Source organism: Malassezia vespertilionis, chromosome 5 (genome assembly GCF_029542925.1).
Source record: "Malassezia vespertilionis chromosome 5, complete sequence".
In the NCBI taxonomy this organism is placed as follows: domain Eukaryota; kingdom Fungi; phylum Basidiomycota; class Malasseziomycetes; order Malasseziales; family Malasseziaceae; genus Malassezia; species Malassezia vespertilionis.
In genome coordinates this window covers 700,348-716,870 of record NC_079251.1, presented here as the reverse complement: position 1 = coordinate 716,870, position 16,523 = coordinate 700,348, and the positions used below count along the sequence as shown (strand labels likewise).

Sequence of the window (16,523 nt, the reverse complement as noted above, 5' to 3'; positions counted from 1 at the left end):
ACACAAAGCATGGGTATCTGTCTATGGGCAAAGTGGCGGAGTGGCAAACTAGCAGGGGGGATGTGACGCCTCCATGGCGGGGTCCGAGAGGACAAATTGCTGTTCTTGCAGCCATGGGTGCGCACGATTTGTCGCACGCACGCGGCTCTTTTGTGTGTACGCATGAAGCGCGCCGGATTTCGTGCTGGTAAACTCGTGCGCATGCGCCCAGGCCTTGACGACCATCACGATAAAGATCCAAAAAAAGACAAGCGCGACGACAGCGACGGCCAAGTTGAGCATCGCCATAAAGTCCCCGTAGTCCGCACGCATCGCTGCAAACGACACTTCTTCGTTGGAAAGGATAAACAAGAGACCCCCGCAGCAGAGCGCAAAGCTTCCGAGCGCCTCGGTCGGCGGCCGACTGGGCAAGACGCTCGTTGGGGGGCGCAGCCAAAGGATAAAGTACGTGAGGCACCGCAAGAGGCCAAACGCGGCGAGCATCTCGCCCCACAGCATGTGGACCTGCACTTCGTATACATAGTCCTGGTGATGTGCAGCCATGGCAACGCCCGTGACACCAATGACCAGCGCTGGGAATGGATTAAAGCTTGCCACGTACGATGGCGGCGGCGTCTGGGCGCGCAGCTCGTCCCCATCTTGGGCCGGGAGTGCAGAGGGATGTGTGCGCACAATGGCGCGGGAAAGCAGTGTACGCACACGAACCGACTCCATACCCATGCCTACCAAGCCAACAAACCAAAACATGACGGCGATGGAAATATGCTGGATCTGCTTGACCGTGTAGGGGTCGCCGGACTTTGCGCCGAAACGCTCCATCCAGGTATTCGTCGCACCGTAGAGGAAAATAACAAAGCACTCGATGAACTCGGCAGAAGGCATGTTGCGGCGCCAGCGTGCAGCAGTGCTGTGCATGCTGTTTTCCAGCGTGGGCCGCTTGTTCCACGCCCATCCATACTCGCCAAATGCGCCGAGGTACCGCGAAAATGAGAGGACGCCATACCAGAAAAAAATGGCGCCCTTGATGCCATGCGCCAAGCACACGTTTTTGTACATTTTTCTGCACGAGCCAGAGTAGATGGCAACTGCAATGTAGAGCACCGCAAAAGCAAACGGCAACAAGCCGCGCGAGACAGTGATGTACACGTAGGAAAGGGTGGTGGTGAAGACGGGGTGTGCCTTGGAGAAGCGCACGTATGGCTGCATGAGCTTGTCGAGTCGCGAGTCCTGAGCAAGGGGCAAACGCATTTCCTCGTCCACGTCATGCATCTCGGAGGCGTGCGACGAGAGCGGCGAGTCGAGTATCGCTTTGCGGTCGAACAAGAACCGCTCTACCTCCGTGCCGTCGGCAAGCTTCGTTTCCTGGTGGGGACTGCTCGCACCGACCGAGCCAGTCAATGTCTGGTCTGTGCTCGTGGTGGAGTGCGATCCGTTTTTTTTTTGCGTCTGCAGCACGAGTGGCGCTGTTTCCGCGCGCCGCGCTGCACAGCCGCCTCTGTTCAATTCGCGCAAGGCACCTACCATGCCGCTGAAAGAGTGTAGGCAGGCGCGCGGGTCGCAAACAATGCTTATAGCACGTGTAATAAGCCGTATGGCATCCGGCACAAAGCACACGTAGGAGAGGAAAAGGAACGCGCGGGAAAATACGCCCAGCTTGTTGGGAGGATAGAGCTCGGGAGAGAGCGCAAAGTAGAGACGGCCAAAAAGCATTGCGCTCGTAATCATGCATAGGTATACAGCAGCAGCGAGCGGCACAAGCGACGAGGACGCAGACTGCAGGCAGAGCAGGATGGGTAGCAGCATAAAGCACGCAACAATAAACTGTACCGCAACAAAGACAGCGAGGTTCAGGTAGCGAGATGGCTCCTGATTGCCTTGGTCGCCACCAATTCTGCTGCGCACGTCCTCGCGAAGCGACGTCCATTGCCTGGGGTAGTGCAAGTCTGCAAGTGAGCGCCAGTAGCCATTCGCCGCAGCAATGACAGTGCGCTTGGGCCACGTCGCGGCAATCTGGTCTGCCTGCTGGCTCGCAAAGCGGCGCAAGTGAGGAAGCGCGCCGGCGCCCGCCGCAAAGTCCCACTCGACGTAGCTGAGCGGAACGGCGCCCTTGCGTATGAACAAATCCGTCTCGTTAAACTCAACGGCAGGCTCCGTGTGATGGTGGCTTTTGCCCAAATGCATCTGCACGCTCGTCAGGTTGGGGCTGGGGCGCAACGCAAGGTCGGCGGTATCAGCGGCAATAATCTTGTCTATCGTGTCCATGGCAATGCACTCGCTCGTCGTGTTGGTGGCGTTAGATGTCACCGCATGCGCTTCCGTGGGAACGGTGCAGAACAGTGGCAGATCGGCCATGGGGTGCTTGGCATCGTTCGTGTGCGGGAGCGCCGATTCCTCGACGACCGGCATTGGCATAGCGTGCCCACCATGCCGCGCTGCCAATGTACTCGCACATACGCACGGTATGTGTATGCACGCAAGCACAAGCGCGAGCACTGCTACGGTCACGCCTTTGTGTTTCTCTCGGTTGTGATACTGTGGCATCGTGCTGAGCAAGGCGCGGCTTCGGAGGCTTTTCAGGTCCCTGTGGCGAACGCGCATCCCTGCATGGAAAAACAGCCTCCACATGCGCGCCAGCCAGTCGGGTTCTAGCAGCCAAGCGATGCATTATTTAATACGCATTTGCCCGAGCAATGCCGCGTACACTACAGCGCTATGAAGATATGCGGGGCGGGCCTTGGGCCATGTTCAGGTCGGGGAAGGGGAAGGGCTGGGGAGCAGCCTCGCACTTGCAGTGGAACGATGCAGAGCTACTGCCAGTGAGAAGCTCGTTGGGCAGCGCAAGCATCGCATCGGTCCAAAGCGGCGAGGTGTCTTCCACAAACTGGGAGTGGCGGAAAAGGTCGGCGAGCGCGTCGGACCCGTCCTGAGGAGCGGCAAGCAAGTCGCTCACGGTGCGCAGGCCAAGCTGCTGCCAAACTTGCTGCAGCGCACTGACGAGGAGAGTGACATGCTGCGATGTGTGCTCCGGCGTCGGCGTGATGCGCAAACGCTCGAGGCCATGGGCGACGGTGGGATAGTTGATAGGTTGGACATAGCAGGCGTGCTGGCTGAGCAACAAATCCGAGGCGAGCTTGGCCTTCTCCGCAGAGCCCACCAGGACGGGAACAATGTGCGAGGGGTTGCTCTGCAGCGGGATGTTGGCGGTTAAAAGCGCGCGCTTGAGCTCGCGCGTGCGAATCTGCTGGAGCTGGCGCGTATGGTTGGACTCCATGAGCACTTCGATCGCGGTGGCAGCGCCGGAGAGCACCGCTGGAGGAAGTGTGGTGCTGAAGATAAACTGAGGTGCAAACGAGCGGATCAGGTCGACAAGGCGGCTCGAGCCGGCAATGTAGCCGCCAACATTGCCGTACGCCTTACCCAGCGTGCCAGTGATAATGTCAAGATTGTCCATGATCGTGCCCTTGAGCTTACCGGGAGGCATCGTCGCGTTCAGCATCCAGTCGAGGTGCTCGGCGACGCCGGCGCCGTGCGGCCCGTACATGCCGACGGCGTGGACCTCGTCGAGAAAAGTGATGGCGCCGTACTGCTTCGCAAGCTCGATCGTGCGCTCAATCGGGCCAACGGTACCGCACATGCTGTACACAGACTCAAACGCAATGATCTTGGGCGTGCCCACAGGAATACTGCGCAGTTTGGACTCGAGATCTTCCATGTCATTGTGGCGGTAAATCATCTTCTTCGCGCCGCTGTGCTTGATGCCTTGTATCATCGACGCATGGTTGCTGCTGTCGCTAAGGATCACACAGTTGGGTAGCTTGGAGCCCAAAACGGTAAGCGCGGCATCGTTCGCAGCATAGCACGAGCCAAATACAAGCGCGCCTTCCTTGCGATGAAGACTAGCAAGGACCTCTTCGATGTGTTCCACATGTTTGTTGTGGCCCGCAATGTTGCGCGTGCCACCAGCGCCAGCACCGTACATATCAATCGTCTCTTTCATCGCAGAAAGGACACGGGGATGGCGCGACATGTTCTGGTAGTCGTTGGAGCACCAGACCGTAATTTCGTGGGCTTCACTGTCGGCCAGATGGCCCATAGGAGCCTTTTTTGCTAAGCGATTGATGTTGTTAAAGTAGCGGTACGTGTTTTGGTCGTGCTTCTGCTTCAACTCGTCGTGGTAAAACCCTTCAAAGTCGAAGCCGCGGCCGCTCTTCTGGGGGGGACGCGGAAGACGACCAAGACCGGAGCCAGGTGTACGACTCTGCGCCGGCGGTACGCGCCCGTGCTCAATCGGAGCAGAAGCAGCATCGCCGCACATCGCAAGCAAGGCACTAGCGCCGTTGGTCTGCGACGCAAAGCCGCGCTTTTGCTCGGCAGACGCAAGCGTGTGGCCACCGACAGGACACACGCGGTTGCCGTGGCGTTTGAGCCACGATGCACTGATAGGATGCGGCGCGCTCATGCTGCTTCCAGACGCACCGCCGAAAGTCAGGTCGACGTCGCTCGCTTCAGAAGACTCGGACTTGGCGATTGCTTGGCTCATGTAGGGGCAAGCGCCGGCTTTGTCCAGGATAGGGCCGCTAGTAGCACTAAAGTGGCGCACCAGCATGCCAATCTTGGCGGACGGCATCTGTTTCAGATAAGGGCAAAACGCCCGGGATTGTTTCAGTAAAACAGTCAAAGCTGGATCCATGGCTGGGAGGGTGTGCAATGGTTTCGCTGTCCAAGCACGGCGCCGGTTTCTAGCGCGCAGAAAAGACCCCTCTCAAACCAATGAAACCCAGTCAATTTGCCTCGTCATTCGCCACGTTTATGTCACGTGATGTGCGTCCAAACGCTGCACGCTGGTCTTCGCACCGCGTATCAGGATGGGTGTGCGTCCAAACGCGAGAGTTTTGTATGTGGGATGTGCAATTGTCACTGACGAGCAGGCGGGACATGGCTGCACGCCATGCAGTGCACTCGAACGAGCTGATCCGCGGGGCGTACAAGTACATTGCACGGAACACTACATTGCCGCCGCGTGTTCGCCATATGGCACAGCTGGAGCTCAACTCGTTCCCTAATCGCGCACGGCCTGCTGCTGTGCATGATCGGTGTACAGAGACTGGCCGCGGACGTGGTATTTTTACAGAATTTGGGCTGTGTCGGGTACGTTTGGATAAGTGGGCTGACGTGCAGTATCAATTCCGCCGAAAGACGCTCGCGGGTGAGGTGCCTGGGGTTGAGAAAGCGTCGTGGTAGTTGATTTGTTGGCATGCATGCGTGAGCTGCGCGTGTGCGGAGAATGCGTGTGTGCAAAGGCGGGCATGTGCCGTACCTGTAGGCATATGCCAGCTCGACCTTATATACCAAACGCAGCTCCCTCGCGACGCAACTGGGATAATGTAGCATATATATTGGCATGCAATTCCAACCTATCTCTTGCGTGCGCGCCAGTGACGCATAGTGCCTTACGGCACTTCAATGATATTTTCCCTAAATCGGCACAATTGCGATATCGGCCCTGCTTAAGGCTATGCCCAGCTTGGGATATGGGTATTTGCAAAAGCACGCTACATGTACTATTTCCGACGTGCGCCCTGCTTAGCATGCTGCTGCTCGGACGCCCTGAACTGCTTCACCACACTCGCGACCGAATTGACCCGGCGATCATCGCGGCGCGCCATATAATACAGCTTTGCGCGGCGAGCACGCAAGAGCCCCGGCTGGCCTTTGCGCGCATCAGCACGCTGAACGACACGGATCTCCTTAATCATAGGGCTGTACGCATGGAACCGGGTCTCTACACCCAGCTTATTCGCAATAGTGCGCAAGACAAACGAAGTAGCAACGCCCGCGCGGCGCACGGCAATTAGCACACCAGAAAAGGTAGTCGTGTTTGTCTTTGCAGGCGTCAGATACGACTCTACAAGCACGATCGAGCCCGAAGGCACACGCTCCGGCGAGCGCCGCGAAAAGAGCCGCGCAATTTTTTCATCCGGGTCCAGCTGCGACGTAAGCTGCGCATCGACGCGGCGCATGACACCGCGCGACGGGTGATTTGTCGCTGGCGGTGCTGCACGGAGCGAGTCAAGCCGTGGAGCCTGCGACGCAAGTGTCTTGACGTGGGACGCAAATGGATAGGCTGCTGTTAGCATGCATGGTCGCATACACACCGCTGTCTCCCTCTGCTCGCACGGCGGAGCTAGACAAGCCGCGTGCAATCATTCCCCTCGGCATACGATGCCACACAGCACGCATCGCAGTCGTGGCGCACGCAGGCCCAGTCGCGATTGCGCGCAACATGTTCAGAGCAACGACAAGGTGCGCCGTTTTCGCACACGGCGGCGCATTACCTAAGCGTCGAGATCACATGCGCCCCACCCAAGCCGCGCTTCGGCATCCACTGGCTTCCCAGCAACGCGCGATGGCTGCGAGAAAGCTGCAGAGTACGTACTGGGGAAGCGAGCACTGACACTGCACAGCGGAGATAGACCGTACCTTCAAAAAAGTGACGGAAGGGGTCGAGCTGTTCGAGGGGCTTTATGACAAGCTCCAGACCAGCGCCAACCAGGGCCAGAAAGAGAAGCTCGAGTCCGACCTCAAGACGCAGATCAAGAAGCTACAGCGGCTGCGAGATCAGATCAAGACATGGCTACAAAGCAACGACATCAAAGACAAGAAGCCACTCATGGAAAACAGACGGCTGATCGAGACGGTATGTGTGCAGACACGCTGACACCAGCAAATGGAAAAGTTCAAGGCGTGTGAGAAAGAAATGAAGACCAAGGCGTTCTCCAAGGAAGGGCTGATTGCAGCAGCGCGGATGGACCCAAGCGAGAAGGCGAAACTGGAGATGTCGCAGTGGCTTGCGACCATGGTCGACGAACTTTCGCGGCAGATCGAGATGGCCGAGGCCGAGATCGAGCAGACGGCTGCCACGACAAAGAAGAAGAAGGGGAGCGTACGGGACGAGCGGGTAGGCCAGATGGAGCACTGGAACGAGCGGCGCAACTGGCATATCTCGCGCCTCGAGATTCTGCTGCGCATGCTGGAGAACGACACACTGGAGGTTGAACGCATCAATGACATCCGGGAAGATATCCTATACTTTGTCGAGTGTAATACGGATGAGGATTTCGATGAGGACGACGGAATTTACGACGAATTCAACCTGGATAACGAAGAGGAGGTGGATGGACCGCGGGAAAATGAGGACGAGGACGAAGAGTCGTCCGAGGAGCCGGACTCGGTTGCGACGGCGACCGAAGATATCGCACGGCCAGAGCCAGCCGTAGAGTCACCCCAACCCCAGCTCCCCTCCGAGGAAGCCAAGAAGGAGGAGCCCAGCGCGCCACAGGCGCCAAAGCCAGCCAAGGAGGAGAAGAAGGCGAGCGCGAAAAAGGCCGTAGAGGCCCCGACAAAAGAGCGCGTGGTCACCAACTTTGACCAAGGCAAGGTCCAGACGAATGTATCTCCTGTGCCAGCGGCAAAGCCCGCGGCGCCATTACCTCCAATTCGCTACGCGGCGGCGGCAGCAGCAGCAGTAGCATCGCCGAGCACATCAGCGCCTGTGCCTGCTGGCGACTCTATTGCAGAACAAGAGTCGGTGGATCCAGAGGAAACTGCTTCGCACCCAGCGCCAGCGCACGGCGCCACCGATGCGCGGCTGCCCGACTCCCTCTCGGACCTCGTCGCCTCTTACGAGTACGCAAAGCAAAAGTCGCTCATGCGCGATGCAAATCTCATGCACATGCAGCGATCCTTGGACTCTGGCTACGTGGGTGGTGTCCCAGAGCCAGTAGACTCAGAGAGTCCCAAGTACTACGTTCCTAAGGAGCCCCTACCTACGCCTCATTATTACCCACAGACCCCTGCATCCATCTTTGACAATCCTGCATTGTACGCCAAGTTTGATGTGGACACGCTGTTTTTTATCTTTTACTACCAACAAGGGACGTACCATCAGTACCTTGCTGCGCGTGAACTGAAGAAACAGTCGTGGCGCTTCCACAAGCAGTACTTGACATGGTTCCAGCGACATTCGGAGCCACAGGCCATTACGGACGAGTACGAGCAGGGTGCGTACGTCTACTTTGACTGGGAAGGGTCTTGGTGTCAGCGGCGTAAGAGCGATTTCCGGTTCGAATACCGGTGGTTGGAAGATAATTAGATGGCGAGTAGCTATATATCGAGCGAACCGTACCGCGCCTCATGCCACTGGCGAAGCAGGCCGAGGACGCCCGTGACAAGACCAGCACTGGCTTCTAGCATGTTGGTGTCTGCATCTGGCGCGCACGCCTCGTAAAGGGTGAAAGATGCGTCGCTCACGACACGGATCTGCTCCATACCGAGCCACCGCATCCTTCGCTTGTTTGTTATGTACTGCTCGTACTCGTCCTGCACGGTCGCCTCCGCCATAGAGACATCCTGTGCGGATGCGGGCTCCTTCCTTAGAGCCATTCTGTCGTATGTATCGAGCTGGTTCTGCACGACCCGCGTACTTTCCAGCATTTCCTCGGTAATCTCGATGCGCCGACGGTGGAGTCCGTACAGGTGAATGACCAGGGAAGCGAGGGAGACAAACACACCCACACGCTCCAAGCCGTGCCTACGCCGCAGCGTCCAGCCGCCCAGGACGGACCAAAAGAGGCCCGAACCCGAGAGGAATGCAAGTACGTCGAATGCCTCGCCTACGTTGGCCACGACGTCGCCCAGCGTCATGATGCGGTCGACTTGGCCGGGGTGTTCCTCGTCTGCTGCATGGTATGCAAGTCGTTCCATGACGTGCTGGCTGCCCGTGTACGCCCAAAGCAGCAGCAAGGCAAAGCGCCGGACATTGGCAATGGCCTCGCTCGCGAGCGCGGTGCCTTTACCCAGCGCAATCCGCCTTGGGCGGCGAACGGTGCGGGTCGTGAGAAAAACAATGGGACTCAGAGTAGCCGACATGTAGGTTGTCGGCTTTGCGACGCGGAAGTTGGCATGTAGCCAGAGCGCAATGAACCGGAGCGTTTGCTGGGGTGAGCATGGCGCTGACGTACAAGACCATTGTCAAGTGTATCCCAATTCAGCATCGCTTCCCATACTTGGCGGCGACGTATGTCGGCAGCGAGCCTGTGTGGGATCAGTGGTCGTTTCGTTGTTTCCGAGGGAACATAGACAAATGAGGGTGATTGGTCATGGTGATCGTGCATAAAGCAAAAAAAATGCCCGCACCCAGATTTGAACTAGGGACCCTCTCATCAACTCGCCGAAGCAAAGTACGAGTGAGAAATAATAACCACTATACTATACGGGCAACAAGCTAGCGTAGACAAGGGCACGTAGCGCTATGAATGGGGTGTCCCTTCCAAGCCGCAGTTCGCCGCGCAGATTCTCACAGTGAAGAGGTTCGCCGCATACGGAGCGCATGGTCCAGCCTGCATAGTACTATATACGCGTTTACATGGCGCACAATTATTGCAATCCATCTGTCGGAATGGGCATAGTTTCATCCGTGCCAAGCTCGTCGTTTTCCGCGTCTGTGAACCGGTCCGCATCCACGTCCTCTCTCGGCGAAGGGACAACCGAAGCGCTGCCCTGCTCAGCCAACGCCTCAGGGTGGACCAGTTTCCCGAGTCCCAGCGCAGGAAAGGAAGCAAGCTGGACGGCTGGTTGCGCACGCAGAGACTGTGTGTCGCTTTCCGACGTATCCAACGGGGATTGAGCCGCGGCATCCAGCGCCGCAGCTAATTCATTCTGTGTAGGCGGCAGTGGCGGCGTCGCCACCTCATTTGCATGCACCAAGACAGGGTCCGTACCAGGCCTTGTCTCTTCCGAGAACAGAATATCCCGGAACTGGACTAGCGTCATCAACATGGGTCCCGAAACCTGGAGCGTGGGTGCGAGGACCAATGTCAAATTCGACAGTGGCATCTTTGTGCTGCTGACTGTCGCGGAATCCATCAGCAGCCCCAAATGCAAAGAGATTTCTCGCAAAAGGTACCACTGGCTGTATGGAATTCGGCGCATGCAGGACGAGAGCCGCTGCGTCGCCATCTCGGCTGCATTCGTGCCAGAAAGACGTAGCGCATCCATGCGCGCCTCCAAATCCGCCTGGCCAACGCGGAGCTGTTCCGCGACAGGCAACTCTGCGCATACCTTGTCAAATTCCGCCCGGACGTCGGTCGGGACGAGGCATTCAGGCAGTTCGCGCAGGTACATTTTCAGTACACTGCACACCGAATGCACGTCCAAGTCTGCCGGGCTGATCTCGGCGAGATTCAAGTCCACGCTAGGGATTTCCCAAAGAGCGCGCAGGCGGGACGAGTGCGAAGAACGCCCCGAGATGCGGTAGATACCCTCCTCTTCGACGCCCCATTTTTCCAAACTTTGCATGCACCGCGCGACAATTCGCGGGAGGCATTTTTCCTGCGCATCGGCGCGGTGCAACAGCGCAGGCCGTTCCGCATCGCTTGCTTCGGGCGGATAGGCGCCGAGGCTAGCTACGGTGTCTGGCATGATTGGAGCGTCGAGGCGCGAAATCGCGACGGCTTTCCGGAGCGGCATGCCGAACAGCGGCTGCGGCGCATCCGCAGTGCGCGACGGAACACGCTGCGGAATCCGTAGCGATTGCATGCTGGCGGAATTCGACAAAACAGAGGAGGGCCGCAGTCCTTTCAATATCGTCCGCGACGTCGCGCTCTGGTACAAGGAAGGGGCTGGCGATGCGGGACTCGACTCGAGCCAGTCGAGCCAAACTTGCGTCGGTGTCTGCGGCGCCTTGGAAGCTTCGCGCGAGAAAGAACCGAGGCTTGGGACAAAAAAGGAGCGCCGTTTGGCGTCTGTCTTGATCGTATCCAAGCGCGGACTCCATGCAGCGTGCCCTTTGCGGTGGCGCAAGTTGCGCATCATTTCCATGCCGCGCTTGCCAATGGTGCCAAACATACTCTCTTGCTCGCTCTGTGCATCCTGCACAGGCGTGCCCGGCGCGAGTGCAGGCATTTCCGCTGCGCTCATCGACCGCGGAATGCTGGTCAGGGATGCGCGGGCTTCTTTGGTGGGCGCTATGGGCGGTATCCGGGCATGGGGCAAGGCGTCGTCTTTAGGAAGGAAGAGGGGAGAGCTGGGGGAGGATTGGCTGGTATCGGGAAGCGGACTTTGCAGCGGTGACGCTTCTGCATCTTCAAATGGTGTGACAAAGAGGCTCGCCGCAAACGTCTCGGGCGTCGCTACCGACTCGATCGGCGAGAATGGCTCGGTTGTCACAGGGGGGAGTACCGGCACGGTCGCAGAGACAGGGGTGGACACGTAGGATTCTGCTGAGGAGGGTACGCGAACGCCCGGACACCATGCATCCTCTAGCGGCTCTGCTGGCGTTTCCAGAGCGTGACTGTGTACAGAGGCAGTTTCTGCGTCGTGCGGCGCTTCGTCCGCTAGCTGAATCGGTCCCATGACGAGATCCGATGCGTCGATCAGGTTTGATTCAGCGGCGGAGCCATGGGACGCGGCACGCTCTTTTTGCATCGATCCGCGCGGAATACTCGACGAGGAGGACCGGTAGCTGCGGTCCAAGGTACGTCGTAACGCGGAGAAAGAGGACCCAGCTGACAAGTTTGGGGAAGCGGGTATGTAGGGTATGCTGGCTTCCTTGGCACCGCTGCCGAGGCTAGCGCTTTCGTCGTCTTGTATGGGCGAGCCAAGTGCGCCTCCCGCGGACTTTTGTGTTCGTTTGTTGCCCATGCGGAAGTTCCGGACGCGCGAGAAACGGTTCATGGCGCTCGATCCGGCTCCGAAGTTGGGCTCATCGCATGGTAGAGAGTCAGGTGTGACGGGTATGCCTGGCGTGCCTGGATCTGGGCTTGTTTCGGGCGGGCCGCGATCAGACACGGCTCGGTTCAGTCGTCCCAGGAAACTCTGCATTGCCGGTAGAGCCTCGTCGACTCCGATACAATACAGCGGACAGGACAACCAGGGCTTTACGTGTACGCGCTACAAGGGTGCTCGTTCACTAAGCGTCGTCCGAGCAGCGCAAGTGCTGTGGACAAGTGCGGCAAATCCATGCGACGCGCGGTGACGTACTTGCCTACTAGGCACGGGTCTATATGTTGCGTGCGCCCACTTGCATCCGTGGAGGCACGTGATACTCCCACCACTGCAGGCTGCCATGGCCTCGTTCCAGAAGGAGTCGCTCTCGTTGGCGGAGACGAACCGCGTGCGCATTTCACTGGGACTGGCACCACTGGACGATGAGCCAGCAGTACCGTCCGATGTGAAATCGCAGGCGGAGCAGGACGCGGAGTCGGAGCGAAATTACGCGGCGCGTCGCAAGTCGGAGCAGATTGCCCAAGACGAGGCAGCGACGCGAGAGCGTATCACCAAGGCCAAAAACCGACGCGAACTTGTGCGCAAACTTCGCGGACCGACGCTGGGCGAGGAATCGCCGGAGGAAGGGACGAGGCAGTGGGTCAAGGCCGCAAATTCCCGTGCGAAAGAGCATGCGGCGCGGCGCCAGCGCGAGATGGAAGAGGCAGAAGCGCCGGCAGAGCAGTACAGTGCGTCAGACTTGGATGGCTTGCGTGTTGCGCACGATCTTGCGGATCTTGGCGACGGCAACCAGGAGCATATTCTGACGCTGCGCGATGGCAATGTCCTGGACGAGGGCGAAGACGAGCTGGTGGATGCGACCATTGCCGAGCGTGCACGCGCGAGCCGGAATAACGAGCGCAAGGGGGGCGTGCAAGCGTATACCGGGCTAGACGACGAATCGTTTGATACGCACCAATCTGCATCCGTGCTCGGCAAGTACGACGACGTGGAATCGCTGGACGCTCGCGAAAAAGTGGAGACGAGGGGAGGCTTCCGTATCGGGGATGCAGCGACCGTTGCGGATATGGATGCACGCACTGAGGCGCACGTATCTGCGCGGCGCGCCGAGGAGCATCGCGAGCAGCAGCGCGTCAGCCTTGACTATGTAAAAAACGTGCCCGTGTCGGATTATGCGCCAAACATCCACTTCAAGAAAGGGAAGAAGAAGCGGCACGCGTCACGCGTACAGCTCGACGTGGAAAACGCCACGCCCGAAGAGCCGATGCCTGCGGACGTCACGCCGCAGCCTGCGTTAAGAGAGAATGTAGTAGATGACGACGAGCTTGCGGCGAGTCTTGCGCGGGCGAGAAGACAGCGTGCCAAGCGCACAATCGCTGCCGTCACGCCCGAAATGCTTGCCAAGAACCTCGCGGCGAAGCGCGAGGCAGAGGCACATGCACAGCCCGACACAGACGAGGGCATAACGTTTGACGAGACGTCGGAGTTTGTGCGCCAGCTGGCGCAGCGCCCCATGGAGCCGGCGCGCGCGGTGCAAGAAAAAGCCGAAGACGAGCCGCTTGCAGAGGTACATGCGCCGTTGCTTGCAGAGGTACATGCACCGCTGGCCACACACGCCGAGCCGCAAGACCTCAGCGAGATCGACTTTGCTGCGACGCAGGACGAGCCGGACGAGTCGCTTGCGTCCGAGGGCGTCGCTGCTGCACTGCGCCTACTCAAGAGCCAGGGCATTCTGGAACAGGCCGATCCGATGCAGCACGAGCGCGAGAGTCGGCAGCTGCAGTACGACGCTTGGGTGCGCGACCAAAAGCGGCGCGATGAAGAAGCGCGCCACACCCCCAACCACAAGTCGTCTACGCGCGAGTACGATGCGCGCAATCGCGACAAGCGCGAAGCCGAAGAGGCCATGGCGCGGTTCAAAGATTATACCCCCGATGTCACCATTGCGTACCACGACGAATTTGGGCGTACGCTCACGCCAAAAGAGGCATGGAAGCGCATGTCGCACGTATTTCACGGAAACAAGCCAGGGTACAAGGCACAGGAGAAGCAGCTGCGCCGCATTGAGAACGAGCGCCGCAGGGAGCAGATGCTGGCGGGCGATACAAGCGCCTTGACGCGCGCATTCCAGGAGCGCTCCGAGCGTACCGGACAGGCCCACATGGTGCTGAGTGTGGGCAACAAAGACAATGCGCCGCGCGAGATTGACTTGCTTGGGCACGCGCGCGAGACAAGCGTCGTTAAAGCAGTGCCGAAAGCCGAAAGCAAGCGTAAAGAAAAGCGCCCACAGCGCGAGGCGTCCGAGCCACCCGAAGCGCCGCCGGCCAGCGCTCCTTTTGAAGCGCCGCCGCCAAAGCCTGTTATGAAGCCTGCCTTTGGACGTATACAGATGGTGCCGGTGTCAAGCGACGCTCCCGAAGCGCCCGCGCCACGCGAAAAGATTCGCATTTCGCTGGGCAAGCGCAAGGCGCAGGAGGGGAATGGCGTATAGTTTCTTATTTTGCAGTCTATCTTTTTCCTACAGTTATGGCATTCAAGGAGCATTGCGCTCGATCGACACGTTCTGGAACTCTTGGAACGGCAAACGGGGCGAGACGGGCGAGACGTACTCAAAGCCCTCGAAGATCGACTGGCGCTCCCAGTCCATGTTCCGCGCTGGTTTCTCCGCGGCGTCCTTTAGCACACTCTCCATATCCATTTGGTGCGGCACGATCGGCGGGCGCATATTCCGCAGCAGGCCCCAGGAAATGGTGCTGAACCAGCGGTTCTGTTTTAATTCGCTTGCGCCAAACTGGCTGCCGAGGCGTTTGTGCTCGTCCTTGACTAGCAGCTTGCGGATGAGTGCCTTGCCGTTGGAGGATATCGGAATTCCTTCGCGGAACGCCACATCCTTGCGGAGCACATTGGCAAACGTGCCGTTGCGCGAGCTGCCCTTGAACGGCGTCGTGGCAAATATCATTTCATAGATCAGTATGCCCAACGTCCACCAATCGACGGCACTCGTGTGGCCGCACCCTTTGATCACCTCGGGCGCAATGTACTCCTCGGTGCCTACAAACGAGTTGGTGCGCAGATCGGCAATGCAGGAGCGCGTATCAACCATGGGCATTGCTTTCGGCGACGCTTGGAACATGGCCGGCGCGCCTGCTTGCTGGACCGACGACTTCGCAGAGAGGTCAAAATCAGTCAGCATCAAGTGGCCCGAGGTATGCAAAAGAATGTTTTCGGGCTTCAAGTCGCGGTAAATAAAGCCCATCAGGTGTAGGTATTCGAGCGCGGCAATGACTTCTGCCGCATAAAATTTCGCGTCGTCCTCGGCCAAGCATCGCCCGGGGCGCGACTGCAGGGTACGGAAAAACTCACCGCCTGCACAGTACTCCATGCACAGGTACAGGTAGTCCTTCGACTGGAAAGTATGGTACAGTGGCACGATAAACGGGTGGTTCGAAGACACGAGGATCGATTGCTCGGCAAGTGCACGCTTGACCTTGTTCCGCTTCACCATCTCGACTTTGGACAGCACCTTCATCGCGTACAGCTGCTGAGACCGCTTGTCCTGCACAAGGTAGACTCGCCCTACGTCGCCTTTGCCCAGCAGCTTAATGTGCCGGAAATCGTTGGCAGAGACGGCCGACTGGACCGTCTTGATGCGCGACAGATGCACAGTGCGTGGGCGCGGCACGGCCTCCCCATGCACCACCGTCACAGGTATCGGCGGGACGGGCGGCGCAGCATCGCGTGGCTTTTCCGCGACGGCGCGCAGTGCACTCGAGCTTTTCGACTTAAACAGGCGGTAGAAGGAGCGGCTCTTGGGCATCGCAGGCTCCTGTGCCGCTTGAGGCTCAGCGCGCGTACGCGCACTGCGCAGCAAAGGGAGAAACTTGTTGCGGCGCGTCGACACTTCCGGCGACGGGACCAGAGGTGTGTTGGGCAGCGATGTGTTGGGCAAGGGTGTCGGCTCCTCAGCGAGCGTCGGCTGCACCAGTGTGCTCACATCTACTTGCGTGGGCGGCATGCCGGGAGGCGCGCCGCGCCGCTGTGTATGAAAGAGCATCTTAGTGTCTGGCGCGCTGGAAACGCGCCGGATAAACTGCGTGGCATAGTCATGGGGACTGCCCATACGCCTGCGTGGTTTGGCAGGTACGGTGTCCGCGGTGGACAAGGCTGCAAAGGTGTGGAATGTATCCGAGCCGCCCTCGGAGGAGGCAAGCTTTGTCACCGCGGGCGGATTCAGATTCGCACAGCGGCCGGAACTCAACGAGGAGCTCGTGCTCATGCTCGGATGCATGTACATCACACGCCGTGTATTTTGCCGCGAGGATGGCACGTGCTGGGCACTCAAGCTGGCGTTAACGTGCGCTTGGCTGCGCGAATGCGCCTCGCCGATGCTGCCACTTGAAGGCGTCGTATCACGCGCCCCCGAATCTTCCGCATTCGACCACAGCGAAAGGGGGTACTCCAGTGTCGGAGAGGCTGTATATGCATCTGAAGAGCCCATCATCGGGGACGCTGCGGTGCTCCCTGTACGTGGTGATGCTGGCAGGGAAGGCAGTGAGGAGCTTTGGCCGTCAGGCGACGATTGGGTATACTGCGAGTCCAGATTCGCGGTGCTTCCACGGCGTAATGGCCCCGTACGCAGCTTCGTATACCATGGTGTGTGCTGGCCACCACCAGGATCACCCGACGTCCGCGCCGCCGCTGCCATTGAGACACAAGCGAAAGCGAAGGCGCAGCAAATG

At 59.0% G+C, this 16,523-nt stretch overlaps 8 protein-coding genes and 1 non-coding gene across 9 annotated transcripts; 2 read left to right on the top strand and 7 right to left on the bottom strand.

The window, feature by feature from the left end:
* Positions 1-48: 48 nt before the first annotated feature.
* On the bottom strand, positions 49-2,406 carry MVES1_002810 (uncharacterized protein; the record flags this gene model as incomplete). The annotated part of the gene is made up of 1 exon (XM_056207631.1): positions 49-2,406. The coding sequence occupies one exon, from the start codon at positions 2,404-2,406 to the stop codon at positions 49-51; it is 2,358 nt and encodes a 785-aa protein (XP_056063606.1).
* A 304-nt stretch (positions 2,407-2,710) lies between these two features.
* Positions 2,711-4,627, bottom strand: HEM1 (5-aminolevulinate synthase; the record flags this gene model as incomplete). The annotated part of the gene is made up of 1 exon (XM_056207630.1): positions 2,711-4,627. One exon carries the CDS (start codon positions 4,625-4,627, stop codon positions 2,711-2,713), a length of 1,917 nt encoding a protein of 638 aa, XP_056063605.1.
* Positions 4,628-5,561: 934 nt separating this feature from the next.
* Positions 5,562-6,020, bottom strand: MVES1_002808 (uncharacterized protein; the record flags this gene model as incomplete). Its single annotated transcript, XM_056207629.1, has 1 exon — positions 5,562-6,020. The coding sequence occupies one exon, from the start codon at positions 6,018-6,020 to the stop codon at positions 5,562-5,564; it is 459 nt and encodes a 152-aa protein (XP_056063604.1).
* A 679-nt stretch (positions 6,021-6,699) lies between these two features.
* Positions 6,700-8,152, top strand: NOT5 (general negative regulator of transcription subunit 5; the record flags this gene model as incomplete). The annotated part of the gene is given in 3 exon segments (XM_056207628.1): positions 6,700-6,703; positions 6,737-6,744; positions 6,764-8,152. 3 exon segments carry the CDS (start codon positions 6,700-6,702, stop codon positions 8,150-8,152), a joined length of 1,401 nt encoding a protein of 466 aa, XP_056063603.1.
* Positions 8,153-8,163: 11 nt separating this feature from the next.
* Positions 8,164-9,173, bottom strand: MVES1_002806 (uncharacterized protein; the record flags this gene model as incomplete). The annotated part of the gene is made up of 2 exons (XM_056207627.1): positions 8,164-8,994; positions 9,021-9,173. The coding sequence occupies 2 exons, from the start codon at positions 9,171-9,173 to the stop codon at positions 8,164-8,166; spliced, it is 984 nt and encodes a 327-aa protein (XP_056063602.1).
* Positions 9,174-9,186: 13 nt separating this feature from the next.
* On the bottom strand, positions 9,187-9,277 carry MVES1_002805. Its single transcript has one exon. It is a non-coding gene; the product is annotated as a tRNA-Thr (tRNA).
* A 158-nt stretch (positions 9,278-9,435) lies between these two features.
* On the bottom strand, positions 9,436-11,880 carry MVES1_002804 (uncharacterized protein; the record flags this gene model as incomplete). Its single annotated transcript, XM_056207626.1, has 1 exon — positions 9,436-11,880. The coding sequence occupies one exon, from the start codon at positions 11,878-11,880 to the stop codon at positions 9,436-9,438; it is 2,445 nt and encodes an 814-aa protein (XP_056063601.1).
* Positions 11,881-12,124: 244 nt separating this feature from the next.
* Positions 12,125-14,275, top strand: MVES1_002803 (uncharacterized protein; the record flags this gene model as incomplete). Its single annotated transcript, XM_056207625.1, has 1 exon — positions 12,125-14,275. One exon carries the CDS (start codon positions 12,125-12,127, stop codon positions 14,273-14,275), a length of 2,151 nt encoding a protein of 716 aa, XP_056063600.1.
* Positions 14,276-14,317: 42 nt separating this feature from the next.
* NRC2 (serine/threonine protein kinase, AGC) lies at positions 14,318-16,285 on the bottom strand (the record flags this gene model as incomplete). The annotated part of the gene is made up of 1 exon (XM_056207624.1): positions 14,318-16,285. The coding sequence occupies one exon, from the start codon at positions 16,283-16,285 to the stop codon at positions 14,318-14,320; it is 1,968 nt and encodes a 655-aa protein (XP_056063599.1).
* Between the last annotated feature and the right edge of the window lie 238 nt (positions 16,286-16,523).